Below are 27,793 nucleotides of genomic sequence, written 5' to 3'. Positions count from 1 at the left end.
CAGAGTGAAGCAGCCCCCTCTGGCACAAAGCCCCTGGGGAAGCCAGGTGGGGGCGCTGCCAAGGGCAGAGTCTCCATCCCTCCGCACAGCTCTGGGATCCTGTCCCCAACAGCCCCGATCAGTGGGTCCCGGGACAGGGTGGGGTCACGTGGCCAGGAGCTCTTCCTCTGTCCTTTGCAGGCAGCCAGGACAGTTTCCCCTCCGAGTCAGCCGGCCCATGTGGACTTAGACCCACAGATTCTGGGCACAAGCTAGCTGGCCATGGTTCCTTGCTGCTCCCCGCCCCACCCCAATTTGGTCAGCTGAGGTCTTCCCAAGGCAGGTCAGTGCCATGTATGAACATCTGGGGGGAGGACAGGGAATGGGTTTGGGAATCAGAGTCCCCACGACAGGCCACAGCCTTGGCAAGTCCCTTTACCCCCCTGCACCCATTTCCTCTTCTGTGAAATGGGGGCACAGCAGCGTGCACTCCACCCAGCTGCTGTGAAAAAACAAAGTCCCCCAGAGAAAACGGAACAGAATATAGACTTCTTGTAAGGAAACTGCTAACACAATCTTGGAGGCTTGGTAAGTACAAAATCGGCAGAGCGGGTCAGTGGGCTGAAGGCCCAGGGAAGAGTCACAGCTGAGTTCAAAGGCTGTCGGTTGGCAGAATTCCTTTTTGCTTGGAGGAGGTCAGTCTTTGTTCTATGAAGGTCTTCAACTGATTAGACGAGGCCCACCCACAGTACGGAAGACAATGGGCTTTAACCTGGGAGTCCATTGATTTAAATGTCAATCTCATCCAAAAACCACTTTCATAGAAATATTCAGAATAATGTTTAACTAAATACCTGGGCACCACAGCCCAGCTCAGTTTTCACGTAAACTTAAACCATCAATCACAACATGGTAACGGTGGCTGTTACAATGTATACATGGCTGAATCATTCATTCTGTATTTAGCATTGTTCTAAACAATTACATGAATTAACTCATTCAGTCGTCACGACAATCTGTGTGCATGTGTGCCCGTGTGTATGTGTATTATTACCCAGCTCACAGAGAAAGAGACAGATCAGAGGTCGAACAACAACAACTTTCCGGAGGCAGAGAGCGGGATTTGAACCCACCCAACTCCAGAGTTCTCATACCTCCAGCCCACATTCCCAAACCTCAGTGCTCGCCCTTCCCTCCACCACACCGAGGCCCCCACACTCCTGACACCAAGGACACAGAAGCAATATACACCCCACACATCAGCCTTTGTCTGAAGAAGCTGGCCTCCCAGCCCCCGCCAGAAAGACCAGCAATCTAAGTAACAGGCATTCACGAGGGTGTCTGCAGAAAGAAGCCCACCGCCACCTCGCAATTTCACATCCGTGGAACCAGGACCACCTCCAGCACCTCCCCCCAGGTGATGGCCCTGGCCTCTCCCAGCAGCCATGAGGAACTTGGAAGGAAGCAGAACTACTCCCTGTCCCAGCAGCATGCCCACCAGACTGCAGGCCACAGTGTACAACCACGGTGCTTGGGGGACAGCCCCACAGGGGACCCATGCCAGCTGTCCTCGGCAAAGGACCAGGACCCTTAAAAACTGTCCTCTGAAGTCACCCCTTATCGGTCCCCAGCCCCCTGCGATCCAATTCAATGTCCCCCAATTCAATCCAATTCTGAGTGTCCCCCAGCTGGCTCTGTCGAAGATCGGGCCGCCTGGGGGCTAGTCCACACAGAGCTACTTCTGTGCCAGGGAGGGAAGGTTCTACAGGGCAATCCTCAGCCCGGGCTGGATGGGAACCCAAGGCTAGTTCTTGGGGCTGGGAGAAGATGGGAGCAGTCTCCCCAGGCCTGTTCTACCATAGCTGGTGGGGACCGAGCTCCTGCTGGAAGCCCTGGGCCCACACAGGTGGGGAGCCATGAGCCAACGGCAAGCTGAGTTGGCATGAAGGCCCCCCTCCCCAGGGGTTTTACAAAACCACAGCCCAAACGGGAAGGCCCACCCAATCCTGTACCTGGACAGAGAGCCTCTGCTAGCCCCACAAGCCCACACAGAGAGACCGCCAGGAGTCACATGGGCCTCCGGAGAACATGGGTGCCCTGGACAAAGGCACAGGGGTGTCTAAGGCACCAGACCAGGCCCAGGTACCCACTGGCCCAGGTGGGCATGGGCCAACCGCTGGGGAGGAAGGTGGGCAGCCCAGACCAGGGAGGGTCAGATGAGCTCGTGCGCCCATGCCCTACAGACACCCTGGGTCATAGCTCCTGGAGCCCTGGAGGAGCCAAGGCCAAGGCCAGGAGTCTCTGTGGATGCTCAGGTTCAACCAAGGGGTCCAGAGCTGCCCCCTGGTCCCTAAGGGATCTTGGAAGGCACTTTACTGCCATTCCCCAGGTGCCCGAGCCTCTGGGCTACAGTGCACAGAGAAAGAAGACAGGCAGAGAACCTGCCAGACAGAATCTCCAGGACAGCCGTGGGAGAAGGGGTGGCAGCCCCGTTCCCCTCCAGCAGGTCTCAAATCAGAGCTGGCACCTGCCCCTGAGGGGTGTGGGACAGGCCAGGATTTTAAAGCCCAGTCGGGGCAAGGGGGCAGCCCCATGGGGAGCAGGTCGAACGGGCCGGAGCGGGGCGAGGGCTCTGAGGTGGGTTGTCCAGACAGACAGGTGGACAGACAGCAGAGGCACCGGGTGAGGCTCACTGCATGTAGGCGTAGCGCCAATCCCCCAGGGGCTCGTGGGTCTCCTTGATGACCTGGGGCGACGTCCACCGCAGCACATAGTGAGGCCCCCCCGGCTTGTCATTGGTTCCTGTGGGAAAGACAGCTCTGCTTGCCTCCGAAAAGATACGGCAGCCCCGGGGCAGCCCCTGGCAACCCAGACGAAGGAAAAGGGAGTGGGTAGAGCTGACCGACTAACCGGGCACCAGCAGTGGCAATAAGCAGCTCAACAGAAACTAAATGTGTCCACGAGGCCAGGGCTCCTGAGCAAGGCCAGGGGAGACAGGACCCACGTTCTCCAGGGCCACGCGCCCTGCCTGCAAGGGGGTGTCCGGGAGCACCGTGAAGAACGCGCTCCACTGGGAGCCAGGAGCCCTGGGTCTGGCCCTGGCTCTGCGCCAAGGCACCTGGGACCTCAGTTTACCCCTCTGTCAAATGGGAAGAACTACCTGCCTTCGCTCCGGCCCACAGTGTTGGCTATTACTCTTAAGACTCCTGATGTGAGGGCTGAAGAGTCTTCTGACAGAACTTGCCCCCCGCCCTTGCAGAGGAGGAACCCACTCACCAGAGGCTCGGGCCCCCCCAAAGGGCTGCTGGCCCACCACCGAGCCAGTGGACTTGTCGTTGATGTAGAAGTTGCCAGCTGTGTTCCTCAACAACGTTGTGGCCTCCTGAACAACATCCCTGCACAGCAGGGCAGTGGTCAGAGGGGAGCCGGCTCCCTTGCCCCCCCCGCCCCCGGTCTGACCGCCACCAACCAGCGCAGCCCGCAGTGGCTCCCAGATGATGGGGACCGGCCTAGCCCATACCAGCTGCCCAGCTGACAGGATCTGGCCACAGGGCTCTAGACCCCTTGGGCAGGGTCGGGGAGCCTCTGAGCTCCCCCGTTCTGGGAAGTGGTGAGTACGCCTCCCTCGCAGGGCTGCCGCAGGAGCTGAATGGGTAGGGGAGGGTCCTGCCACGGGCACTCAGGGAGTGGCCCATCCTGGTCCCATTTTCCTGTCCCCTCCTCTGCCCTGGGGAGCTGGAGGAACCCCCCAAGACCCCCACCCCCCGCCCCCAAGTTCCAATCTCATCTCCACGATCTCGAGGCAGACGGGGAAGCAGCTAGTGCACAGAGGAAGGGAAAGCCAAGGGTTTAGCATTATGGCCTCCGGGATCAAAGGCACCCTCAGCAGGTGCCTTCTGGGACCCCAGAATATGCATCTCAGTGAAGAGCCCAGGTGCCAGCGTCCCCGTGCTTGGGAAGCCTGCCTCCTTGCCGGTTGGGGTTGAACTGAGGGGAAGGGACGGCATTAGGACTAGGATCCTCATCCAGGAGGTTGGTTTCGGGACAGGATGGGGTGTCCTGACACCAGGCCAAGAGCAGAAGGGCGGTGGCCACTCACTTATCCTTGGCGAACACTGCCCCCGTGAGGCCGTAGCTGGTGGTGCTGTCGACCAGCCGCAGCGTCTCCTTGTACTCTTCGTCCGGGTAGACGTAGACGGTCAGCACGGGCCCGAAGATCTCCTGACAGAAAAGCCCAGGGTCACACCCGCCCTGGACCTGAGCCCCAAGGCCTCCCAGTCCCCCTGCTCTGGTCTCCACTTCTCCCCCGTCTCCCCGGCCTCGGGCCACAGCTCAGCACCTGTAAGAAGGGCCAGGTGCCTCCCACTGCTGGGCTCCCTCTGGAGAGCAACACATGGGTTCCTGCCATGCCAACCCCATCCCAACCTGGCATGAGGTCCCAGGATACTTTCTCCGCGCCAGCCAAACCCCCACCCTGGCAGTACGTGGCACAGGAACAGCCCAGCAATATCACTGTCCTCTGGGCCCTGCACTGCCATCCTGGGCAAGTGCTTTCACCCCTCGGAGCCTCAGTTTCTCATCTATAAAATGGGTATATCACCTCTCCTCTCAGTCCAGGGCCCAGCTGTGGCCGGCCCAGAGTTAAGATGGGGACTGTGGCCTCGTGGAAGTGCTAGGACGCTGCCAGCCTCCGCAGCGTCAAAGACAGAGCCCTGGATTGGGAGTCAGGAAGCCAGAAAGCCAGTCCTGGCTCTGTTCTCACTGGGAGGGAGGTACCCCCTTTCCAGAACCTCACAGTCCAGCTGTGGGTCTGGGTAGCACCGCAAGCGGGAAGCCCCACACAAGGATCCCACGTGCGCTGGGCTCAGCGGAGAGTCTGGTCTGTGCCCCCAGCTGCCCGCCCCACTCACTTCCTTCATGATGGGCTCCTGAGGGTCCTGGCTCTCAACGATGCAGGGCTCCACAAAGTAGCCCACGGAGTCGTCACACTTGCCCCCCGCCAGGATGCTGAGGCTGGGGGAGGAGCGGGCGTGCTCCAGCCATTTCTTGATGCGGCTGAAGGACTGCGGTAGGAGGGAAGGGAGGTCCCAGACTGGCCGGGAGGCTGTGCCCAGCAGCAGGGCCCCCAACACGCTCACCCCAGCACATCTGTCCCCGAAGGGCCCAAATTCTGGCATGGGGGGATGGGGAGAGGGCCAAGCCAGGGTCCGGCCGAGGCATGGCAGAAACAAGGGCAGACAAGCATGCGTGTCTGTGTCTGTGTGAGTGTGTGTGTGTGGACCACAATTACACTTACAGAAACACAACACACACAAGAATGTACACATGGGCATGTGCGAGGCCACGAGCCTTCATGCTGACGTACTTGTGTATGGGCACGCCTGTGTTAAACACACACACACACACACGCATGCACACACACACATGAATGCAGACGACGTCCATCTATATACATACGGACACACGTGAACACACATGTGCACGTATTTAGTGTGTCATGTATGTGGGTGTGTCTGCTCCTGCCGCTGACCCAGGTGGCTGCCTACGCACCGAGCCTGTCTGTGTTCATGGGCACACATGCACACAAGTGTGAGGGCGCGGGCTGTGGCCCCGCAGGCCTGTCTGAGCACGTGTGTGGACCCACACTCAGCAGGGGCTGGTCAAGCCTGGCCGCAGGGAGCAAGCTGTCTGCTTACGGATGTTTCTGCAGGTTTCAAAGCTCGGGGTTGGGGCGTCCGTGCGGCCGTCGGACTGCCTTGCCTGAGGCAGTGGGGCTGGGTGACCCCCACCAAGGCCCCCACATCTTCTCCTCCAACTCCCACCCGGGGCCAGGGTCTGCCCCCCCCAGAACACCTGCTTCTTGCCCGTACCTTGGCATCAATCACGGCTGAGAAGAAGGTCCCAAAATCCTCTGCTGGCTGGAGGAGGGGAGGCCCCAAAGGAGCTCCAGTGAGTCAGAGTGAGTCACCATAGGCCCAACACAAAGGGAGCCCCTCACCCCCCCACCCCGCCGCGCACCCCAGCCCCGCCTCCCCCCACACACCAGCATCCAATCCCATCAACCTCCCACTGGGCTGCGGCAGGAGGACACCACTCACATTGCCCACTTTGATCCTGCTGTGCTCCTCCAGCAGCCGCCCTTTGATCTGCGGCCACAGTGACCTGGGCACGTAGAGGCGGGAGCAGGCGGAGCACTTCTGGCCGCCGTACTCGAAGGCCGAGCGCAGGGTCCCGCTCACCACGCTGTCCACGTCGGCAGAGCGGTGCACGAAGTGGAAGTTCTTCCCGCCACACTCTGCAGGGGAGGGGGGTGTGAGGGGAGCCGGCTCCCCCGGCGGCCCGCCATCCCACCTGTGCACAGGTGCACGCAGCCCCAACCCCGGGTTATGGCTGGACAGCGCCCCGGAAGCCGGCGAGCCAGACCCATCTCCCACCCCGTGGCTGGGGAAACCAAGGCTAGGGCAGGGGCGTGCCCATCATCAAGGCAGAAGGACCAGGATCTGAGCCTCGCAGGAGCCAATCCATTCCCAGAAGCACACACAGCTTTCTCAGCCCCTTCCCGACCCCCAGGCCGGTGAGAGGAGAGGGCAGGGCTCCTCCACTCCACGCTGGCTTCCAGGGCTGGTCCCTCTTTCCTACTCATGGGAACTAACCAACACCCCCCCCCCCCGTTTTCTCAGCCCCGGGGCCCTGGTTCCTCCCTCCCTGAAACACAAGTGACCAGCAGCTCCCAGTTATAAAGCACTAATCACCTGCCAAGCTCTGCTCAAAACACTTCCTGCTTTGTCTAAGGAAAGCCTCACACCAACCCTCTTATCCCCATTTTAAAGACAAAAAAATTGAGTGCCTGGCTGGCTCAGTCAGAAGAGCACGCAACTCTTTATCTCTGGGTCATGAGGTCGAGCCCCATGTTGGGCGCAGAAATTACTTAAATAAAAACTTAAAAAAAAAAAAAAGAAAATGGCGCCTGGGTGGCTCAGTGGGTTAAGCCTCTGCCTTTGGTCCAGGTCATGATCCCAGCCGGGGTCCTGGATTCAAGGTCCACATCAGGATCTCTGCTCAGCAGGGAGCCTGATTCCCCCTCTCTCTCTGCCTGCCTCTCTGCCTACCTGTGATCTCTCTGTCAAATAAATCAATAAAATCTTAAAAACAAAAACAAAAACTGAGACACAGAGAGATTAAGTCTGGAGGCTGGGAGGTGGCAGAGAAGTGGTAGTCTCCCTTCCTTGGGGCACAGCAGGAAGGGGGCAGGGAACAGAAACCCAGATCCAGCGCACTGTTCGCACCTTGTGAAGGGTGGATTGGGATGGAGATGCCGCCCCTTCCTTGAACCCCCATCAGAGCGCCCACCAGCTCAGGAGTGGGTCCAGTTTCCCCGTGGGCCCCACTTCATCCATTAGAGCAGGAATGCTGAACCACCAGCCCCTGCTCTGTGGCTACTGTGCTGTGCTGTGGGACCCTGGACAGCCCTCTCTCAGGGGCTTAGCCTTTTCCCCAAAAAAATCCTGATCCATGGGAGCCTCCACAAAAATGGGGTTCTGTGAGCCAGAGAGTCTGGGAAACACATATCACTCCTGACTCCTAAAGAAATGTCATACCTTTAAAAGCATTAAGGGCTCTGAGAAGTCCTGCAGTGAAGGACTCTGTTTTGCTTCTACACAGAAATCTCCTCAACCATGTGGGTGTTTCTTTGTGGGAACATTCGTAGTATTGCTGTTAAGCTCCAGCCATGCTGAGCTCTCGGGCCCCTGTCCTGCTGGCCCCTGTCTCCTCCCTATGCCACCTACACTGGCCTCATTCCCACCCCCTGGCCTCTGCACCAGCAGGTCCCTCTGCCTCCATCCCAGTAAGTAGCGGCTGCCAGATGCATGTAGCCATTTATATTCACGCTAATTTAAACGAAGCAGAACAAGCCGTTCACTTCCTTGGTCATACCAGGCGCCTGTCAAGTGCTCGACAGGCACCCGTGGGCCCCTGCCCAGACCGCATGGACACGGAACTTTCCCATCACCGTACGAAGCTCTACTGCACAGCGCGGGGGCCCGTAACAGCTTGGCCTCCCCAGATCTTTGTGAGGCTGGCTTCCTCTTTGGGTCCAGGTCTCAGCTCAAAGACTCCTTCCTTGAGAAGGACCACCCCTCCGGCCACCGCGCCCAGCCCCAGGGACTCTGCACACCGCCTCTCTCTCCGTGGATTCTGCCCATCACTGTGTGCCCACTATCTGCCTGCTGGCATGGAACACGAGCTCCTGAGGGCTGGCTCTGCGTCTCTTGCCCTCATAGCACCCCTGGTGTCAGAATGCCTATGTAGTTCCTTAGTGTTTCATCTGCTGAATGACAAATGAATGAACTACACATTCAAGGGCACAGGCCCCAGGACCTAGCAGAGCTGAGGCTCCACCCCTAAGGCCCCTCCCTGCTCAGCTCCTCCAGGGCTGCCCCCCCACCCTGCCGTGGGGGCATCACCGTCTTCCTCTTTCATGAGTCAGGGAGGGGTACCCGGGAGCCACAGGGAGGGCACCAGGGAGAAGGGACCCTCACCTCCGGCCAGGCGTGGGAAAGTGCGGAACCGGTCCAGGTTCTGGGCCACCTGCTTCCACAGGTGTTTGAAGGTGCTGAAAGCAGAGGACAGGGCAAGGATTAGGAAGTGAGGCTCAGGCCCCTGGGACAGTGAGGGTCCTGGGGAGTGGGGAGAAGGCTCTACTAGAGGAAGGGGCCCCAAAGCCCAGCAGGTGGGGGTAGGGGTCAGAGCGAGGGTTGGACAAGAGAACGGAGTAGGCAGGGGCAGCTGGCAGAGTACATTCGGGACCCGTGGTGGGGAGCAAAGGTAGGCTTGGCCGCAAGTTAAGGCCAACAAGGCCAGGGGCCCCGATTCCGACACTCATGGCCACAGGACCTCACACTCATCACTCAACCTCAAATGGCGCTGCTCCTCGGGGACCTGGAGAGAACGTTCCCACCTGGCAGCGCTGCTCTGCGGTGGCTCCAGGGGGAGTCACGCGCCTCAGTCAGTGCCAGACACGCTGCAGGTGCCCGGCAGGGGACAGACACGGCCACGGAGAGTAGCGCCCCCAGCCCAGCGCCCCGGCTCCAGAGGCCAAACCAAGGAGGGTCCTGGGAGACGGAGCGCAGGCCCCCACCTCCTCCCCAAGCTCCAAGTGTGACCAACCTCAGCACCACAAAACAATAAAAATGCTAATCACCAGGCAGCCTGCGACACAGTAGCTAATACTAATTTATGACTTTCCTACCTTTACGCCCGCCGCTCATCAGAGCATGGCTAATGGGGGCCAGGCCTGCTCCACCCGCTAACAGGCAGGGACCCGTGGGGCCCACGCTGGCAGAGGGGGCCTTTTTGGAAAACGGTCCTCCTCAGCAATTTTAATGCTGCCATCACGCCCGGCAAAGCCTGGGAAGGGGGGTAGGAGGGCCTGAGGCCGGGCAAGGGAGACAAAGCCACGGCAGGTGTCCCCAGGGTCACCAGGAAGGATCCCCTAGTGCAGACCCTGACATCTCCACTCAGATGACTCTCAGGCACCTCCCCACACTCAAAGTGACCAGCATGGGACTTGTCATGTCCACCCACGCCTTCCAGATGCCCCTCTACCCAGCCCCTGGACTTTCCCATGGACCCCCAACCATCCACTGATCCAATCCCATGGACACACAATCGCGTCTCCCTGCCACCTGCTCACCTGAACCCAACCCCACCGTCTCTACCAGGGTTTGGTCCTCTGCTGTTCCCTCCTGGACAGGGGTGGCCTCCTCACTGGTGTCCCGCTCTGGCCATTGGGGACTTATGCACAGAGAAGCCAGAACGATCATCTGGGACAGAGACTACAAAGGCAGGGCCGCCCCAGCGGGGCCAGACTAGGAAAAAAATGACCATGTACGCAGGGGCCCTGGGCCCGCTGAGGCTGGCAGGGATCGGAGAGCACTAAACCCCTACCTCCAGCCAGGGGTACCCCATGGATACGCAGGCCCAGACAGGCAGGTTCTCAAAAGCAGCCTGAAATCTCAAAAAAATTTCTGCATGAAACCATCCCAACTGTACAAGGTTGGTCCATCTCAGTTAGGGATCGAGTAGACAAGGCCACTTGCCAGGTCCAACTAGAGAGCTACTACCACTGGCAGACTCTGCTTGAAAAGAAGCTGCTTCATGAACACCCTGGGTGAAAACCTTCGGTAGCCCCCAATCACCTTTGGGATAAGGTCTAGACATCTCTGTGGGCTCACAGGGCCTTACAGTCATGGGACTCAACCCTCCAAGAATCAGGACTTGCCCACACGTTCACCAGACCTACATACCTGCTCGTTACTGAATAAACGATTGAACCATTTCCTGCGCCCACTCTTCCCGTGGCCCTGGCACCCCACACTCCAGCCCCACAGAACCACCACCGGCTCCCCAAGCATGGGAGCTTTAGCCTTGAGGTCTTGCACGTGCTGTTCCCTCTCCCACAGCACTCTCCCTACCCCCTCTTTGCTTGGCTATCACCTCTGCCTACATACCACCTCCTCCAAGAAGCCTTCCTGCTTCCTCCAATCCATTCCAAGCTCCCTTGTGCCTGTGGCATCAAAATCAGCACCACCAATCGCCTGTAGGCTGCTTCCAGCCTGTGAAGTCCTTCCTCTTGGATCATTCACTGGAACCTCACAATCACCCTGCGAGGTAGGGACCCTGTTCCTCTTGAACAGGTCAAGAAATGAAGGCTCAGAGAGGTGAAGCGGGCCACCCAAGGCCACACAGTGAGTCCGTAGGTATGATCTGTGCCTGACCTCTGGCTCCCAGATCGCCTGGAACGTCCCCATGCCCCCGGCCCACCATGCCCCGGGGACTCACGGCACGCTGCCCGTGAAGTTGATACCGCAGAGGTGCTCCGAGCTGGTGACCGTGTCGCCAAACGTAGGCCCGTCAGCTGGCACAAACTGGATGATGTTGGGGGGCAGGCCTGCCTCCCGGAGGATGCGGTAGACGGCATAGCTGGCCAGCATGGCGGTGTCGCTGGGCTTCCACAGGACCACGTTGCCCTGCCCGGGAGGCACAGCAATGACACACAAAGCAGGGGTCACCACCCGACTGTCCCTCCACCCTGAAGCATGGCTATCCCTCAAGTGGAGCCACCAGGCCCTTCGGTAGGCCAGGATGTCCCACGGTTCCAGGTGTCGGGCACGGTGTTCCAAACACCCTCACCAGTGAAACCACACCCTGCCCCCTCTGTTCCCTCGCTCAGGCTAAGGTCGCCTTCTTCCGGAAGCCTGTACTGACAGGTCCTGCCAGCGCGCCTCCGGCAGGTCTGTTCTGGGTGTTTCCACGTCGCTGGGCGCTCATTGGGCATGGCAGGCAAGTGTTCATAGGGCTGTCTCTGCATGTGTCCTGGCTGAGGACACGGGGGCACCTGGATGTGTGCATCTCTGTCTGTGCACAGATGCATGAGGACAGCCCTGGGCAGGAGCAGCCTCGAGACCAGCCAGCTGCCCCATGTGGGGCCCAGGCCCCTGCCACCTGCCAGCCCTCCTCCTTTGCCCCACGAGCCACCCAGACCCTCCAAGAGCATGACTCCATCACCCCCCCACTTTGGTGGGGGTTCACGAGGGTGACAGCCACCTTCTCCCTGACAAGGGCAGGGGAGCCAGGGACTTGGAAGCTAAGACCGAATCTTTACTGGGTGGTCACTTCCCAGACTTGACAGGTCACTTGTAGGGCACACAGTAGACACTAGAAAGGGATCTGCCATCACCGTCAACCTTCCCTGAAGCCCGTACCAGGCCAGACATGTCCCACGTGCGTGTCCCACACAGGTTCCCCACAACCCTGTACTCTGGACTCTCCTACTAGATTTCTACTTTAAGGAGGAAGAAACCAACTCAGGAAGTTTGGGGGCTTGCCTGGGGATTCCCCAGCATGGGGCAGAGCTGGGATCCAAATCAGTCTTGGACCCCAAAGCCTTTCTAGGGGCCCGCACGGCTTCCACCTTCTGGGTGTCTCCCCACAGCCGGGGCTGGGCCACTGCTGTCTGCGGAGGCAGGGAGGAGAGCCGCCCGCCCGCCCCATCGCACCATCCAGGTCATCGTCTCACCATCAAGGCCGGCGCCCCTGCCAGGTTGCCGCCGATCGCCGTGAAGTTAAAGGGGGAGATGGCTGCCACGAAGCCCTGGGGGAGGGGGAGGGGGTGAGGCCAAGCTCTTGGCTTCCTCCAGCAGGCTTCTGCCCGCCCCACCGCCTGTGGGTACCTCCAGGCCCCGGTACACGACGCTGTTGGTGCTGGGCGGCACACTGAGGGGCTGCTGGCCCTCTAGCTCCATGGCAAACTTGGCATTGAACCGGAAGAAGTCGATGAGCTCGGCCGCCGCGTCGATCTCTGCCTGGATCACCGTCTTTCCCTGCGTGCAGGACCACCAGAGGGTCAGTGGTGACCGACGTGCCTCCCATCGGCCCTCTGCCAACACCGACTGTGCGCCCACGGTGCTGGTGGCTCTCTTCTCCCCGGGGGAGCAGGTGCCCTCACTGGGAGCACTTGGAACAAACAGCAGGAGGCCTGAAAGCGGCCAACATTTCCTTCACTGCCCGTTCCTCCCGACAGACAGGAGGGTCCAGGGAGGACCTCTGGGCTGCAAGAATGGGTTTTTTTCTGAATCGGGGCAGCCCCTGCTTGGCACAGGGTCACTGTCAACAGCTACCCTGCTCGGGACCTGCAGCCACAGCAGCTAAGACGCCCTGCCTGGCTCTGTGAGGTCACCACACTTCTGAGAAGCTCCTGAGACTTTAGTCCAATAAAGCACCTTAATCTGGCCGCCGAGTGTGTGTGTCACCAGGGACACTGCGGAGCCCACAACCACCGAAGGGGCTGCTGAGAACCAGGAGACAGACCCTTAGCCGGCAAGGAGCTGTCATACCACCTCCGTGCAGCAGAGGGGGCTCTCAGCACAGGACGGGGGTGGGGATGGCGGACGGGGGTGGGGATGGCGGGGGGTGGGGATGGCGGGCGGCGGGGAGTCAGGGGGGTGCGCCGGGTGGGGTGGGGTGGCGGGGAGCTGGCCAGGACCAGGCGACCCAAGAGCCTAAGGCTTCCTCCTGGGGACACGGAAATTAACCCTCTCCCCCCCAGGCTCCCTTCCCCACTTGGAGCTGCTGGTGCTCTCCGTGGCTCCCCACGCACGCAGTCCGGAAACATCCCTCAGGACCTATGACTGCCGGAAGACGCGCTGTGAGCCCGGGAAGAGGGAGAACAGCTAACTCCATTTCTTCCCCCAAAAAGAGCTTGTAAAGAGGTGATACGCACGCAGGAACTCACTGTACCCAACAGGACCTGAGCTATAATGGACAAACGAACAGCACGCTATGGGAGCGCAGAAGCGGGACAAATCCTTTCGGACAGAGAAGATTCTGGAAGGATCACAGAGGAGGTGATGTCCGGGCAGGAGCTCGAAGGGAAGAGTTCACAGGACAGAGAAGAGAGAGAGCATGCCAGGCAGGGCCACCAGGGAGAGGCAGGGAGAAGGGATGCCTGGGGTCCAGATCTTGCTAAATCCAGACTGGTGACCTCATAGGCAGAGCAGCCGGCAAGCTGGGCACGGGCTGGAAACAGAGGGCCCTGAGCACAGGACTTGGACATGATTGTCACGGACAAAGAGACCCCGGCAGTTGTGAGTCTCTGCTAGAGGTGTCAGAAGGGCCCCTCCGAGGGCTGCGGAGGGCTGTGGAGGGCTGCAGAAGGCTGACTAAGCCTAGAGGCTGGCACGGGGTCTCGGGACATCTCTCGGTCTCCAGCACAGAGCTCATCCCGGCACCCAGAACAGCCCAGCTCAAGGCTACTCTATTGGGTGGTGCATGACCACAGCCTCCCACCCCACCCCAACGGTGCCCACGAGCACCTCACCTGTCCCACCATGGTCTTGGCCAGGACCTCTGCTCGGCACGGCCCGCTGAGCATGTCTGCCGCCTTCAGGAAGATCTGGGCCCGGTCTGCAACGGGCTTCAGGTCCCACTCTTTCCTGGCAGCCAACGCAGCCCCAATGGCTTTGTTGAGTACACCCTAATGAAGAGGAACAGGTTCAGGGCTGTCTCCCACGGCAGGAAGGGCCCCAGGGGAACGGGCAAGGGAGAATGGAGGTCACCCTCCACCCAGGGACCCGTGGCTCCCTTAGCCTCAGTGCTCCCCCCCGCCTCCACATACACAGTAGCAAACACAGTGTCCCACCTGCCAGCTCACCCCAGGCTCTGGGCCTTTCTTGCGGCCATCTGGAGGTCTGAGGGACCTGCCAGGAAGGTCTGCATGCCAGGGACTTGGCAGCAAGTCCCCCAGCTGATAAGCTAGCTCTGCTTTCTCTTGTGGTCTCCTTGGAGCCTCACCTTCTTCCCAGGGCCCCCAAGCCCACCAGCCAGAGCCTCCAGCCCTCAAGGTCAGGTGCACAGAACCATAGCCTGAGACTTTCAACCTGACACCAGCATGCCCTCGCTGCCCCATGAGGCCAGCTCCTAGACCCCCTGCCATGGGGCACCCCAAGCCCTCCAACTGCCCCCCACGATGCTGACCTTCTACCTTCCCATCCTTGGTGTTTCCAGTGTCCCTGACTCAGCCTTACAGAATCTACACCCCTTGGAAACCAGGCTGCCTCATGGCCATAGGCATGTCGGGGGGGATGTCAGCCCTGGCCCGTGCAGCTCTCAGCTGGCTTGAATGAAAGACTCCGCCCACCACGGCCAGAGAGGGAAGCAGACACTGAAGCCCGCCTCCATGCCAGCAGCCAGGAAGGCAACAGAGGGCCAGCAGCCCAACCCGAAGTCGCCAGGGCCTTACCTTGTCTGCATAGCAGAACTTGGCCACCTGGTGTCCGTGGTTGAAGGGCTGCCAGACGAGAAGAGAGCGAGATCACCGCCCAGCCGGGAGATGCCAGGACAGGTGGGCACGTGGCCGGCCACAGAGCTCACCTACCAGGCAACAGCCCTCAGCACCCTCGCCCTCTCCCCTCCGATCCCCACATCCGTCTCTCTGACTAAGGGTTACAAAGCACCTGCGGTTCAGTGAGTAAGTCCATCCCCGCTCTGGAAGGTTCACAGTCCCGGAGAAAGGCATGGACCACACAGTCTTTCAGGGCAAGTGTGGACTTGATGGCCAGACAGACACGGGTTTACTTCCAGCTCTGCCGGCTGGAGGCCGGAGTAAAGTGAGTTCCCCTTTCCACGTCTCCCTCTGTGGGAAATGGGAACACTCCCCACCCCACCCCACCCCCGCCTCACCGCATGGGGAGTAGGGCCAAGTGGGTTCACAGGTGAAAACGCTGCCAGAGCGGGTGTGGCTCGCGGCTGGGGCTCAGGTGTGGGCACGGTCCCCTGCGAGGCCGCACGCGATGCGTCGGAGTTGAGACCCGCTCGGGATTTCTGCGGTCCCCCCAGAATGCCTGGGGGACAGGCCAACAGCTTCTCTAGCCCCTGGCCTGGGACCCAGATATACTCATTGAAAAGACCCTCTACAAACATTTACAAACAGAACCCAACAGCGCCAGATGCTAGCGTGAGCAACAAGACAGGGAGAAATTTCCCTTCTTTCCACCACACTCAACACTTTTGCCACCGAGCAGTCTGCCAATGGGCCGTTTGCGGCTTTCCTTTCTAACACGGCAGCCACAAGCCATGTGCCTGCTGACATTTCAACCCCATTCCTCGGCCACACCTGCCACATTCCACGGGCTGGACGGCCATGCACCGCCCATGGCCGCAGTAGTGGGACAGCATGCACATACTGGTCACCAGAACTGCAGAAAGTTCTACTGGGTGGTGCTGGTCTAGGGCTCAAAACAAAGTGGCCCTTTGCCCCTCATTCCAACCACCAGCAGAGTCACCTGTATCCTGTCTGCCCCCGAGTCTGGCATGTCTTGTGATGCTCAGGGCCTGAGGCGGCAGCTCGGACCCCAGCCCTTCGACCCAGCACGTCCCTGTGGACTGCAGCTCCCTGACGCCAGCAGCCACATGCCAGCCACTGCCTCCCATGCCTGGGCTCCCCCAGTTCCCATGTGGCCAGGTCAGTGAGGCACCACAGGCCATGAGAATGGAAGTGCCCGCCCAGAGGGTTATCGGAATCCTAGCTGGCAGGTGGCACAGCGCTGAGGGGCCGGGTGACCTGTGTGATGTGGGGCTGTGCTCCCAGGGCTCCGGGTGTGGTGCCCTCTGGTTGCTGACCCAGTAGTGGGCGCTCTGGCCTGCACGGAGTGACAGTGTGCAAAAGGCATCCTTTGGGCATGAGCTGAGACTCAGGCAGTTTGTCCTGATGCCCTCGGAAGCAATTTCTCTCCGGGCCCCCTATGGGGAAGGGCTGTACTTCTCCCAAGGTGCAGCTGGAATTTATTTCGAGAACACTCTAACTGGTGTAAGTGACGTGCTGGCTTCCCTGCGGTCACCAGGAGGCCTCAAGGCAAGCCCAGGCTGTCTCCTGCACCCAGGGCTCCACGGTTCTTTCTATGACCAGAGGCCGCAGCGAGATGACCCCACTGCACTTTGAATTACCATGCCCCTTCCAAATCCTCCCCAGAAAACGCACCAGAATCAACACCAACAGGGTGTGGTTCTGGAGAACAAGGATTAATCAGTCCTATTCCAGATCTAACTGTGCCGCCCTAGCTGGGTCATTTAGTGTCTCTGAGCCTGACCGTTGATCTCCAAAATGGGCAGCTAACTCCCCTGCTCTTCCTCCCTCAAAGAGAAGTGGCAAGAGAGGAGCCCCTGCAGATGGGCAGACCTCTCAGATGTGTCTGTAGGAGTGTGGCTCCAGCTGGAGGACTTCTAGGAGGAGGGGACACCTGGCCGGACAATGGGCCCACGCCCTGGGGGCTCGCCTCGGAGGAGCTTATCTTCCCTGAGAGCAGCAGTTCCAAAATAGAGGGCAGGGCTTTGGAGACTGTCTGATTCTCTGGAAGGATTATCTTCAATCCTGCCATTCTGCCCTTTCTCTCTACCCTCTAGGTGGCCAATGGGTCCACCTTTCTAAAAAGACAGCAAAGCCGGTGGCCATCACCGTTTTAACTCCCTCTTGACTGGTGTGAAATCGGCATCTTTCATGACAAGACCCCCAAGACTACTTTTGGAGGTTTTATACTGGCGCACAGAATTCAAAATCAGGGAACGGACTATAAACTCTGCGGGCAGAGAGTCCCGTGTGATCTGCTGCCCGAGAGACGGGACCCCAGGTTCGGGGAGAAACTGAGCCCCGCCGCCCACAGGACTCACCGACACCTGGTACCGCACATCTGACGTCCACACCTCCTCGTCCCCCACCACACACGGAATGGCTTCCGTCCGGCCCTTCAGGTCCTTCAAGGCCTGTAGAGGGGACATCTGGGGGGTTGGGTATTTCCTCCCCGCTCTCTGCCCCACCTAAAAACCCCAGGGGCAGAACGTGCAAACACAGATCCCCAGGCAGGAACAGAAATACTGAAGGGCCAGGCTCTGAGGCCAGAGAGCATCTGCTCTGCTTGGAGGAGCAGCAGGACTCAGCCCCCCTCCACCGTCACTTCCTGTCCTGCTGGAGGGGAGGCCAGTGCTGTCAGGGCCTCGAATTATAAACAGAAGAGAAAACCCCGCATCTGAAACGTACATGACATCTCACAATTTTTAAAATGCTGACAATTAACGGGACAACGTTTGTAAGCAGAAAACAAACGTCTGTGGGCTTACCATCCCTAACCTGGAGGGAGCCCCAAAAGTGTCCAGACCCCAAAGTGGCCTGGCTTGCCACCCCCCTCCCCCCATGCTGCCTCCAGCCTCTCCCGTCCTCCAGACGCATGGCCATCCCTGATCTGGTCTCCTTCCAAGGCTGGAGGCAAGCACATCAGCGGGTGAGGGCTGTAGGCACAGAGAGGCATCCTGGGGGTGCTGCTGGAGGCTGTCCTCACGCCACCCCCTACTCCCACTGGGTGCCCCTGCCCCCACCGGCCATTACCTTTTGTAGCGCATCTCGCTCGGGGCTGCCCCGCGTGAATGCCAAGACCGGCTCGTTGGCCACCTTCGGTGGGGACGACGTGTGCTTCCACCACAGCCTGGGGTCCAAGGGCAGGGAACAGAGGCAGACAGGTTAGTGGTGGCCGCCACCAGACCCGGCCCCTCTATCTCCAGTGGGGAAGGGAGATGTTCTGGGTTGGCCCAGGATTCTGAAATCCAGAGCAAATATAGAACTGGGGGGCAAGAACTAGCCCTGGGGTCCAAAATCCAAGTTCCAGGCCCAGACCTGCCCCTGTGCGTCCTCGGGTGTGTGAGACCTGCCTCCTCTGGGCTGGTTTCTATATCTACTAAGTGAGAACCATTCTACGAACCCACAAGTCCGTTTGAAGCTTAAGTTCAGTCAACACAAAACTACTTCTAAGTGTTTTTTCCATGGAGAGACGGTGGACTCTCCCGTTCCTTCCCCAAAATGCAGCCCTTATCCCAAAGGGCCCCAAGTGACTGCTTTCTCTGGGCTGAAAAGGCAGCCTGTTCCAGAGCTCAGCCCATCAGAATGGGACCCAGCTGGGATTCCCTTGGCACCAAGGGCTGAGCTCCCGTGGGCAGGAACATTCAATGTGGGCCAGGAACTTGGAGGAGTGCCCTGAGTTCAGCTCGCAGCCATGGGGAGGTGGCTATCGGGGTTCAGGGTCTGATGCCAGGGTCCTGAGTTTCAAGAGCTCTTCATCCCAGAAACCTTGTTCAGTCTTGAACCTTAGGACCTCACTGACGGGTGGGTCCTCCAGGCCTCTGTGTCACTTGGGCAGTGACTGCTGCAGGGCACTTTTTATTCCTTCTCCCTGGGAAGGGGTCTGGAGGCTCACAGACCCAGTCTAGAAGGCCTGGAGGAAGGACAGGAAAGCAGGGGCCATCGGGACTGGCCCTTCATTCATTCTAGAAGGTTCCTGGGTATCTGCTATGCCTGACGCCGCTGTCGACACGGGGGACAGAGCAGTGACCGTGACACCAAGGCCTCGGGCCGCATGGACTGCAGAATTTCTTTCCCCTCGGTGCTCCGGGCTTCGAAGAATGAGGAGGTGGGCCAGAAGTGGTGGCAGCAAAGCAAGGTTAATGACAGGATAGCAAAGAGATCGCACAAAGCTCCCAAGGAGGGAGGGGACCGAGAGGGTTACCACCAGTTTCTAAGTCCAGCGGTTTTTACCCTGCCCCTGCCTGCCAGTTTTTACCCTGCCCCTGCCTGCGGGTAGGGCTGCTGTTTTAATGTGATTAACACTCTCTGAGCCTATCATCCAATCCGTTTCTTGCCCTCTACCTCTCTCCGGTGGGGAAAGGATGGAGGGCCCCCTCCGGGTGGTGTAAAATCCTTTTAAGGGTAGTTTCCTCCTAGGGTGGGAGGGCCCCTCCCATTCCTACCTGCCTTTCTTCCAACTACCCTGCATCCCAAGCAGCTGACCTCCAGTGCGGACCACGGCAAAGAACACGGTGAGGACAAGGGGTGGGAGAACAAGTAAGGGGAAGGGCAGGGCTGCTCCAGCCAAGGTGATCACGGAGGGCCTCTCAGGGGAGGTGTCCTCTCCGAGCACCATCTGGGATCTGAGAACTGGGAAGAGCATTCCAGGCACAAAGGAGAGCAAGTACAAAGGCCCAGAGCAGGAAACCAGACCGGAAGCACTGAGAGGTCCCTGGGCGGTCCCGGAGGGAAGAGGGCAGGGCCGGGTTGCCCAAGATTTTGCCTAACGGCTCTAAGTGAGGTAGGCCTTCTCCCTCCTGCCCCACCCCACCTCCCAGGCAGCACCCACCCCACCCCAGGAGGCCAGTCACATTCCTCAGGCCCCACCCATCCCCTAACCGGGGCTAGAAATGTGGGGCTAGGCCAGCCTCCCACCAGCCCTTCCCTTGGGTTACTCTCAGGAGCCAGGGAGACAATCACACAAAGCTACAGGTTCACCCCGTAAATTCAAGTCCACACCGACCACCCCCCCCAACCTAGAGCTGGGGAGGAACAGAGCCTCCACACCAGTCAGGAAAGGGGGAGTGGCATGTACCCCCAGGGGCCCTCTGGAAGTTTCCAGCAGCAGCACATCACCAGCAAGCAGTCAATCAGCTATAGCCAGGAGGGGGCCCGCTGAGGAGGGGTGTGGGCTGGGAGCCTGGACACCACTCGCGGGGCATGCAGAAAGCCCAGCTCTATTAGCAGACAGTTATGGGACCAAAACCCCCACGGGCTCGGAGACATCAGTCCACTATGAGAAACTCGGCAGGTCTCAGATTGCCCACCTGAAAAGTGGGGGCAGTCCGTGTGCCCTTCAGGGGCATTGTGAGGTTAAAAGTGCTTGCCTTTCCTCACCCCTCGGGCTCCATACTTCTAAGAATACTGTCTTCTTAGATGTGTCTCACAGATGTGTACGTATATATGTATACATATGTATACATACACACACCCAGAACGTTAGCACACCAGGCCAGGTGTTCAAGGGCAAGATGGTTCTCAGACAGCCCCCAGGTCACAACAATCGGGCCGGCCTAGGCCCTCACTAGACAGTGTTGGAATAAACTTAGCACCGCATTCCACCCAGCCTAAAATGCAGCAGCTGCCAGGGAACCCCGTTGCCTCCCAGGCAGTGTCAGATGCAGAAGTCCTGCATTCTCTCTCTACCTTCCCTAGGGCCGAGGCCCACTGTGACCTCAGGATCATCACACTCCCCACTGGCTTCCCCTCTGCCTGGAAAGTCTCCAAGCCCCAGCCCAGCTGCTCATCAGTCCGAATGTGGGGAACAGAATTCAGAGATGAGCCTGAGTCAAATCTGAAGCCAAAAATAACCCGAGGACACCTGACAAAACCAACCCTCCCCCCCAACCTTTTGTTTTGGCTCATGGGCCATGTGGGATGAGCACGAGCTCTTCCCTGGGCTCTGGAGAGGCAGAGAAGAATCGCTCACAGAACCTGGAGCCTCTGCGAGGGTCCGCTTGAGGCCCTTCCAGGCGGCACTCATTCCTTTCTTGTGCGCACACTTTCACCGCACATCTCAAGGGCACAGAGACAGCTTGGGTACCACCAGTGACACCTGCCTACTCGGTGGCTTCTCATCTCTTCTCCAACAAAAAACACCGGAATCCTTCCTGAGGCCTCCAGGCCTATTTCCCTCACCCCTCCCCAGTGCCCACTTTGCCGCGATCCCACCACCCGGGCCTTTCTGGAGTCCCCTCCTCTGGGGACGCCACCCTCCTGCGCCTGGATGGGCCGTGTATCAGGTCATCTCAGAGCCTACGCTCTGGTCACAGCACCACCAACACTGCTCTGCCTGTCCGTGGCTCCTGCTGGGCCGTCAGCCACCACCCCCGACCCTGACGGCGCCACTCACCCACGGACACCCCACCTGGCCCTCCGGAGCACTGGAGAAAAACCTTTTAAAACAAAGAACACCCTGGTAAACCTTTTATCAGACTCATCAAGAAAAAAAAAGAGGGGGGCAGACAAAGAGAAAAACAAGGAACACCCAAAGTGTTGTTGGAACAACGACAGGCCCCCCGGGACTGGACTCCCAGACCAGTGCTCTTCTGCTAACACCTGGGGCTGGATGCAGGTCCCGAGTGCCTGGGGTCAGGGTGAGCAAGCACGCGGAGAGGAGGAGAAAGGAAACTACCCTTGCTTCATTCAGCTTCCAGACTTTCCCAGCTGTTATCTAGGACCTGATAAGGCCAATCCTCCTTATCATAGAGATAAGCGCGGTGAGCAGAGAGAAAGTGCGGGGCCCCGGCAGATTCAGGCCAAGCTTTATTGCCCCAGAACTTTATTGCCCCAGAAATATCAAGGAATACAGATTAAGTGCTTACAACAGACCTGGCGAGACACCAAGTGATTATCTCCTGAATCCAGCTCTGATTGCATGAGAAAGAGGCCTGGATTACTATTACTATTACTATTACTACTACAGATGAGAAAACCGGCTTCCGGGATACTGATGCTCGCGCTGGCTCCAGGGCACAGCTCCCCGCCCCACAGAGCGGCACCTGAACCCAGGGCCTCCTCTCTCACTCGGCAGAAGCACCTGCCGCCTGTCAAAGAGACCCAAGCAGCCGGGCCAAGGGGACGGGCTCACCCTCCTCTCCACCCAGCTTGTGTCTCCTCCCTCCCAGCATTTCCCAGCTCACAAGAGAGTGGGGCGGTGGTTTGCTGTTCGTCGGCGCTGTCTACTCCGTGCCAGGAAAGGAAAGGTGGGGGCAGGGTAGGAAACCCCCAAGATGGGCAGCTGTCTGCCCCCCCCCCCGAGGTGGGTCAGCAGGGTCCACCCCAACAGAAAGGGTTCTGCCTCCGCGTCATCAGTGAGGACAACGGAAAGGCACTGAGGGCACCCGAGCTCCACACCTGCCTCTATCATCCCTGTGCTGCCTGGGACCCTCGTGTCTGAATCTTCCTGGTCCAGGGTGATCACTCGGGACAGCCCAGGACTGGGGAGAGGGATCAAAACAATAGAGCAACATTGTTGGGGCACCTGCATGGCTCTGTCCATTAAGCAACTGCCTTGGGCTCAGGTCATGACCTTAGGGTCCTGGGAGAGAACCCCAAGTCGGGCTCTCTGCTCAGCAGGGAGCCTGCTTCTCCCTCTCCCTCTCCCTCTGCTCCCCCTGCTTGTGCTTTCCCCCTCTGTCCAATAAAGGAGTAAAATTAAAGGAAGAAAAAAAAAAAAAAGCAACACTGTCCAGGAACAGATACTCTTCAAAGTGGTTTGTGTGTATGGACTCATCTCCTCTCGAGGCAATCCTAGGAGAGGGCTACGACTGTCTTTACCGCCTGGGAAAATGAAGCAGGAGGGAGGCTGAAGAGCCTTCCCAGGACCACAGAGCTGCTAAGAGGTGGGGCCAGAATCCACCCCACGCTGTCCTCTGGGCCGTTCCAACTGCAAGCATCCAGCACCTACTATGTGCCGGGCCAGGGTGGGGGGTACCAGAGGAAGGTGCTCAGGGAGCACCAGGGACAACCGCAGCCCAAGTGGGTATTCCGTCAACCTCTGAAGCCAGTATTAGCATCACTTCGTGCTGCTAGTTACCTAGTGTGCGGCTAGTGACTTAGTGAGCCCCTGTCACACCATCTCTAACCCTTCTGCTCTGCGGCAGATGGGATTCTCCCCATTATACAGACAGGACAATGAAGGGCCAGAGGAGAGCCACACCACCAACGCCACAAAGCGCTGGGTGTGGGCTCACCAAGGGGGCAGGTGAGAACATTCCAGGCGAGAGGCACTGCCTGGGCTCTGCTAGGAGGACTGAGAGCAGAGTTTATGTCCAGGAAGCAACGGGACGGGCCAGCCCCTTGCCCAGCACAGCCTGGGACGGGCCAGCCCCCTGCCCAGCCCAGCCTGTGCCCATTCCAGGGACAGGCAAGCTGGGACATGTGTTGGGGAGTTCTGAAATGCTGCAAACTAAGCAGGTAGGTGGGCTGCGAGGAGTGACCCAGGACTCTTGCAGGGGACAGGACGGTAGCCAATTCCAGCCCACCCAAGCCCTGATGGTGGGGGGACCCCTGGCACCTAGCAGCATCTGGTACAAAAATAATAGAGAAAAATTCACCATTGGTATAAACCTACGATGTGCCTAGGCTACTTTTTTTACTTATTAAATCTATACCTAAATATAAATCTATATTTAATATCTATATTAAATCTATACATAAACATAAAATATACATATACATAAATATAAATGTATCTTGGTTCTTTCCAACAAGAATGTGCAGAGACCTAACTGAGGATAACTCCCTGATAAAGTCAACGAAATAGAGAAAAAAACAGGTCAGGGCCCAGGGAGACAGGAGGCAGTCAGCTGGAGGCCTGGTGTTTACTAGCTTAAAGCCTTAGACAAGTTTTCCTTAATTTTCAAGGGCTTTAGTTGTTTAATCCGTGAAATGGGGAATAGTAATGCCTATAAAACTATCACAGGCTGCTAAGAAGCTCAGTAAAATAATCCACGTCATTAAAAGGTACAAGGCCACGGAGACACTAAAATGGACAAGTCTATGAAATAAAAGTAAACTACAAAAAAGTGTTTGCAGATGAGCCCACCATTATACTGTTGGGATTGTTTTTATTTTAAGCGTATATATTTATGGAAAGTTAAAAGGATATTAATCGAAGGGAGGGCAGTGGTTACTTCCATGTGGTCAGATTCTAGGTCATTTTCATGTTTTTTGCTTTATCTGCACTTTTTCCAAAGGACACACGTTAATTTAAAAAAAAATAAAAAGAGAACGCTTGAGGGTGCCTGGGTGGCTCCGTCGGTTAAGCACCAAACTCTTGATCTCAGCACTGTGAGATAGAGCCCCGCACTGGGCACGGAGCCTGCTTGGGATTCTCTCACCCCCTCCCCACCAATCATGCATGTGCACCTGTATGCTCTCTCTAAATAAATAAATCTTTAAAAACAAAAAAAAAAAAAGGTGGGGGGAATGCATGATTAGGAGTATTTTTAGAGGGGGGATGCCTGGGTGGCTCAGTTGGTTAAGCGGCTGCCTTCGGCTCAGGTCGTGATCCCAGAGTCTTGAGATCGAGTCCCACATCGGGTTCCTTGCTTGGCGGGGAAGCCTGCTTCTCCCTCTGCCTCTGCCTGCCATTCCACCTGACTGTGCTCACTCTTTTGCTCTGTCGCTCTCTCTCACAAATAAATAAAATCTTTAAAAAAAAAAAAAAAAAAAGAGTATTTTTAGGGGTGCCTGGGGAGCTCCGGCTAGGTGAAGTGTCCAACTCTTGATTTCAGCCTAGGTCATGATCTCAGGGTCATTAAGGTGGAGCCTGCTTAAGGTTCTCACTTCCTGGGACGCCTGGGCGGCTCAGTCGGTTAAGCTTTTTGGCTCAGGTCATGATCTCCCGGCTAATAAATAAAATCTTAAAAAAAAATTTCTCTCTCCCTCTGTATCTCCCCCACCCCTTTAATAAATAAATAAATAAATAAAATTGGGGGGCAAAAGTTTTTTTTTTTTTTAAAGATTTTATTTGACAGAGGGAGAGAGGGAACACAGGCAGGAGGAGCGGGAGAGGGAGAAAGCAGGCTTCCCGCTGAGCAGGGAGCCCCACACGGGGCTCAAGATCAAGACCCCGGGATCATGACCTGGAGGAAGGCAGATGTTTAATGACTGAGCCACTCAGGCACCACCCCCAACATCCACAACAACAAAAAGATGTTTTTTTAAAAAATCAGTTGAGATTCCTGGCACTCCAGGCAAAAAGGGAAACACTATGAACATCATCACCCACACCAGGTTCCTCAAAAGAGGTGATTTTCCTCAGCATTAGTTCTATGAACAGGACACAGAGAGATACTATTAAACATGTTCTAAACGGTTTCTCCATAAATGGCCCAGGAGCATCCTAAATATTAGTTGAATAAACAAAAAAAATGGCCCAACATCAGACCTGTTTTTCTAGCACAACGGCTATCTGCTAGGAGCAATTTTGGACAGAGACGTTGGACAGTGTCTGACATTCCTATATGGACGGTGCCAACTGTGGAGTGCTCGTGGCATCTTGTGGGCAGAGGCCAGGAAAGCTGCCGAACATTCTCCAAGGCCCAGGGCAGCCCCTAACACACAGGGTTACCCAGCTCAAAATGTTAACAGTGCCAAGGTTGAGAAACCCTCTCTGGGGCTCTGGGCCAGCTGCTCTATGGAAAGAGGTAACCTGAGCCTTCAGATCTGGTTGCAAAAAACGCTTTAGCTCCACTCAGGAGGCTCTGAAATTAAGAGCAGGAAGCGGGAGCCTGACTGCGATTTTAGCTCTCCATTGTTTTTAACTGGCAGATCAGTTTCCCATCTGTAAAAATAGGGATAATACAGTGCTTACCAGCACACTGCCAGGTCTATGGTTCTTGATCGCTTGATAGAGATTACTGCTATTGTAAGCTTTTTTTTTTTTTTTCCCCTAGAATATGGATTGCTTTCTACCAGGTATTATAGGTTTTTATGGCTAAGCCTTCTCCCCCGCATCATTAAACTGAAAACTCACCGAAGTCCCCATCCACGTATAAGTCCCCTGGGTACCCCTCTCTTCCAGGGTTTAGCACATGGCACATGGTAGGTGCTCAGTAAATACATGAACTTATGGTCTTCCTCCCCCATGGTCAGGAGTGAGGGTGGGGGCGGAGGTTGGTGTCCAAGTCCAGGGAGAAGCTTGCAAAAGAGACTGCACTGAAGGTGTGGCAAGTGTGACCCCCAACCTTGGCTTGGGAAAGAAGTCCTCCCCCATGTGCTCTTCCTGTGCCCTTACCTATGAAGCCCCCACCCACAAAGGACACCCAGAAGTGTTGAAACTGACCCATGCCCAGGGCGCACCCCCCCCCCCACCATCCCTTGGGAAACTGATTAACTCAGAAAAGTCATAGCTCAGCAGGGAGACAGAGTTGGTCACAGTCCTAGGGGTCAGGCAAACAAAACTCAAACTGGGGGCGGGGGCTGCCCAGCCCTGAAAGAGAGGCCCACAGAAGTACCTGCCTGTCAGACTGAGCCTCTCTGGGACAGGGTCTGTGTCCTGCCTACCTCCCTCCACCCTCCACCCTCCACCTAGGGCAGAGGGGCTCTAAGAACATGTCACTGAGAGGAACCTGGGTGGCTCAGTGGGTTAAGCCTCTGCCTTCGGCTCAGGTCGTGATCTCAGGGTCCTGGGACTGAGCCCCACATCGGGCTCCCTGCTCACTGGGGACCCTGCTTCCCTTTCTCTCTCCGCCTGCCTCTCTGCCCACTTGTGATCTCTCTCTGTGTCTGTCAAATAAATAAATAATATCTTTTTTAAAAAGAAAAAGAACATGTCACTGAGTGGGCATGGGTCCAGGAACCCAACTCCACCGCTGGGGCATTTCCAGGGCTGATCTACCCCAAAACTGCACCTTGCTTTCCTCACCTGTAATTCGGAGTATCTCCCGCACAGCTTAAAAGAGAGTGATAAACGACTCTCTGCGTGGTAATAACTGGGTCTTAGGTGCCAGGCACTGTTCGATGCACTTTCCGAGCAGTGTCTCTCTCTCAGCAATCACAGTGCGGCATGCATGGAGGCCCTCGCCCAGCGTCTGGCCCATTACAAGCACTCCCAAGTATTACTCTTCCACCTACCGGGAGGAAGGGTCCCTTTTCTGCCCAGGACTTAATTTGGAAAAGGGAGAAAAGGAAAGAGCAGTCCCGGTAGAAAGGGGACAGGAGACTCAGGGACTCCCAGAGGCGAGTCTTGAATGTGAGACCGTGGGAGGGGGGCTGAGAAGCGCTGGGCAAAAAATCGAGATGCACTCTGTCGGTGGGTTCCCTGGGAGGAGGAAGACGCGCGCGAAGAAGGTGACTTTCCGAGCGTGGGAGCCAGGAGGGGTCCACCTCGCGGAGGAGACCGGGGGGTGGGTCGCAGCGGGAGGAAGGCCTGGGTGAGGGGCAGAAGGCCAGAGGAGGCGACCCCCGGCGTGGGGAGCCCTCGCGATCGCCGCGGGCATCTGGCAGGGAGGGGCCCCCAGGCCCGCCGCAGACCCGGGGCGCACTCACCCGGGTTCCCTCCAGGGGCGGGCCAGCAGGGCACGGCGGAGCGCAGGCTGGAGCGACTGCATCCCGAGCTCGCAGCGGAACTGTTCGCACACGGTGAGCCCCGGAGTTGCTCACAGACCTTGAGCCCCGGGCGCGGCCAGAAGGCGGAGCCCCGCCCGGAGCGTACGACCTTGGCGGGAGGGGGGAAAGCGGATCCCTGGGCAGACTTCCGCGTCAGACTCACCCGAAAAGCCTCCGTGCTTCCTCTTCGTAATGCGATCACTCTAATTAGAAGGCACTGGAGATGCAAGCAGGCGAACTAGGACAAGGCAGCCCAAAAGGGAAGCTTTGTTATTTACACGTTTCCCCCTCGTCTTTTATGGTATGGCCCAG

The 27,793-nt window shown here is 57.8% G+C and overlaps 1 protein-coding gene across 1 annotated transcript; it reads right to left on the bottom strand.

Moving 5' to 3' along the window:
• Nucleotides 1-509: 509 nt before the first annotated feature.
• ALDH4A1 (aldehyde dehydrogenase 4 family member A1) lies at nucleotides 510-27,567 on the bottom strand. The gene is made up of 15 exons (XM_032301995.1): nucleotides 27,422-27,567; nucleotides 17,915-18,011; nucleotides 17,203-17,295; nucleotides 14,780-14,827; nucleotides 13,859-14,014; nucleotides 12,213-12,362; nucleotides 12,059-12,133; nucleotides 10,822-11,009; nucleotides 8,520-8,593; nucleotides 6,078-6,274; nucleotides 5,850-5,897; nucleotides 4,890-5,042; nucleotides 4,079-4,200; nucleotides 3,256-3,374; nucleotides 510-2,781 (listed from the first exon to the last, which is right to left on the bottom strand). Exons 1-15 carry the CDS (start codon nucleotides 27,481-27,483, stop codon nucleotides 2,669-2,671), a joined length of 1,695 nt encoding a protein of 564 aa, XP_032157886.1. The 5' UTR covers nucleotides 27,484-27,567; the 3' UTR covers nucleotides 510-2,668.
• Nucleotides 27,568-27,793: the final 226 nt, after the last annotated feature.

This window comes from Mustela erminea, chromosome 10, assembly GCF_009829155.1.
Source record: "Mustela erminea isolate mMusErm1 chromosome 10, mMusErm1.Pri, whole genome shotgun sequence".
NCBI classification, from domain to species: Eukaryota; Metazoa; Chordata; class Mammalia; order Carnivora; family Mustelidae; genus Mustela; species Mustela erminea.
The sequence above is the reverse complement of the archived record's forward strand: the minus strand, read 5'-3'. Positions and strand labels throughout refer to the sequence as shown.

Excerpts from the sequence above, each read along its gene's own strand:
- ALDH4A1 (XM_032301995.1), bottom strand. The coding sequence starts at position 27,483 with ATGCAGTCGCTCCAGCCTGCGCTCCGCCGTGCCCTGCTGGCCCGCCCC. Across the intron at positions 12,134-12,212 it reads TCGTGTACCGGGGCCTGGAG|GGCTTCGTGGCAGCCATCTC; the intron begins GTACCCACAGGC and ends CCCCTCCCCCAG. Across the intron at positions 3,375-4,078 it reads GCAGTGTTCGCCAAGGATAA|GGATGTTGTTCAGGAGGCCA; the intron begins GTGAGTGGCCAC and ends CCTGCTGTGCAG.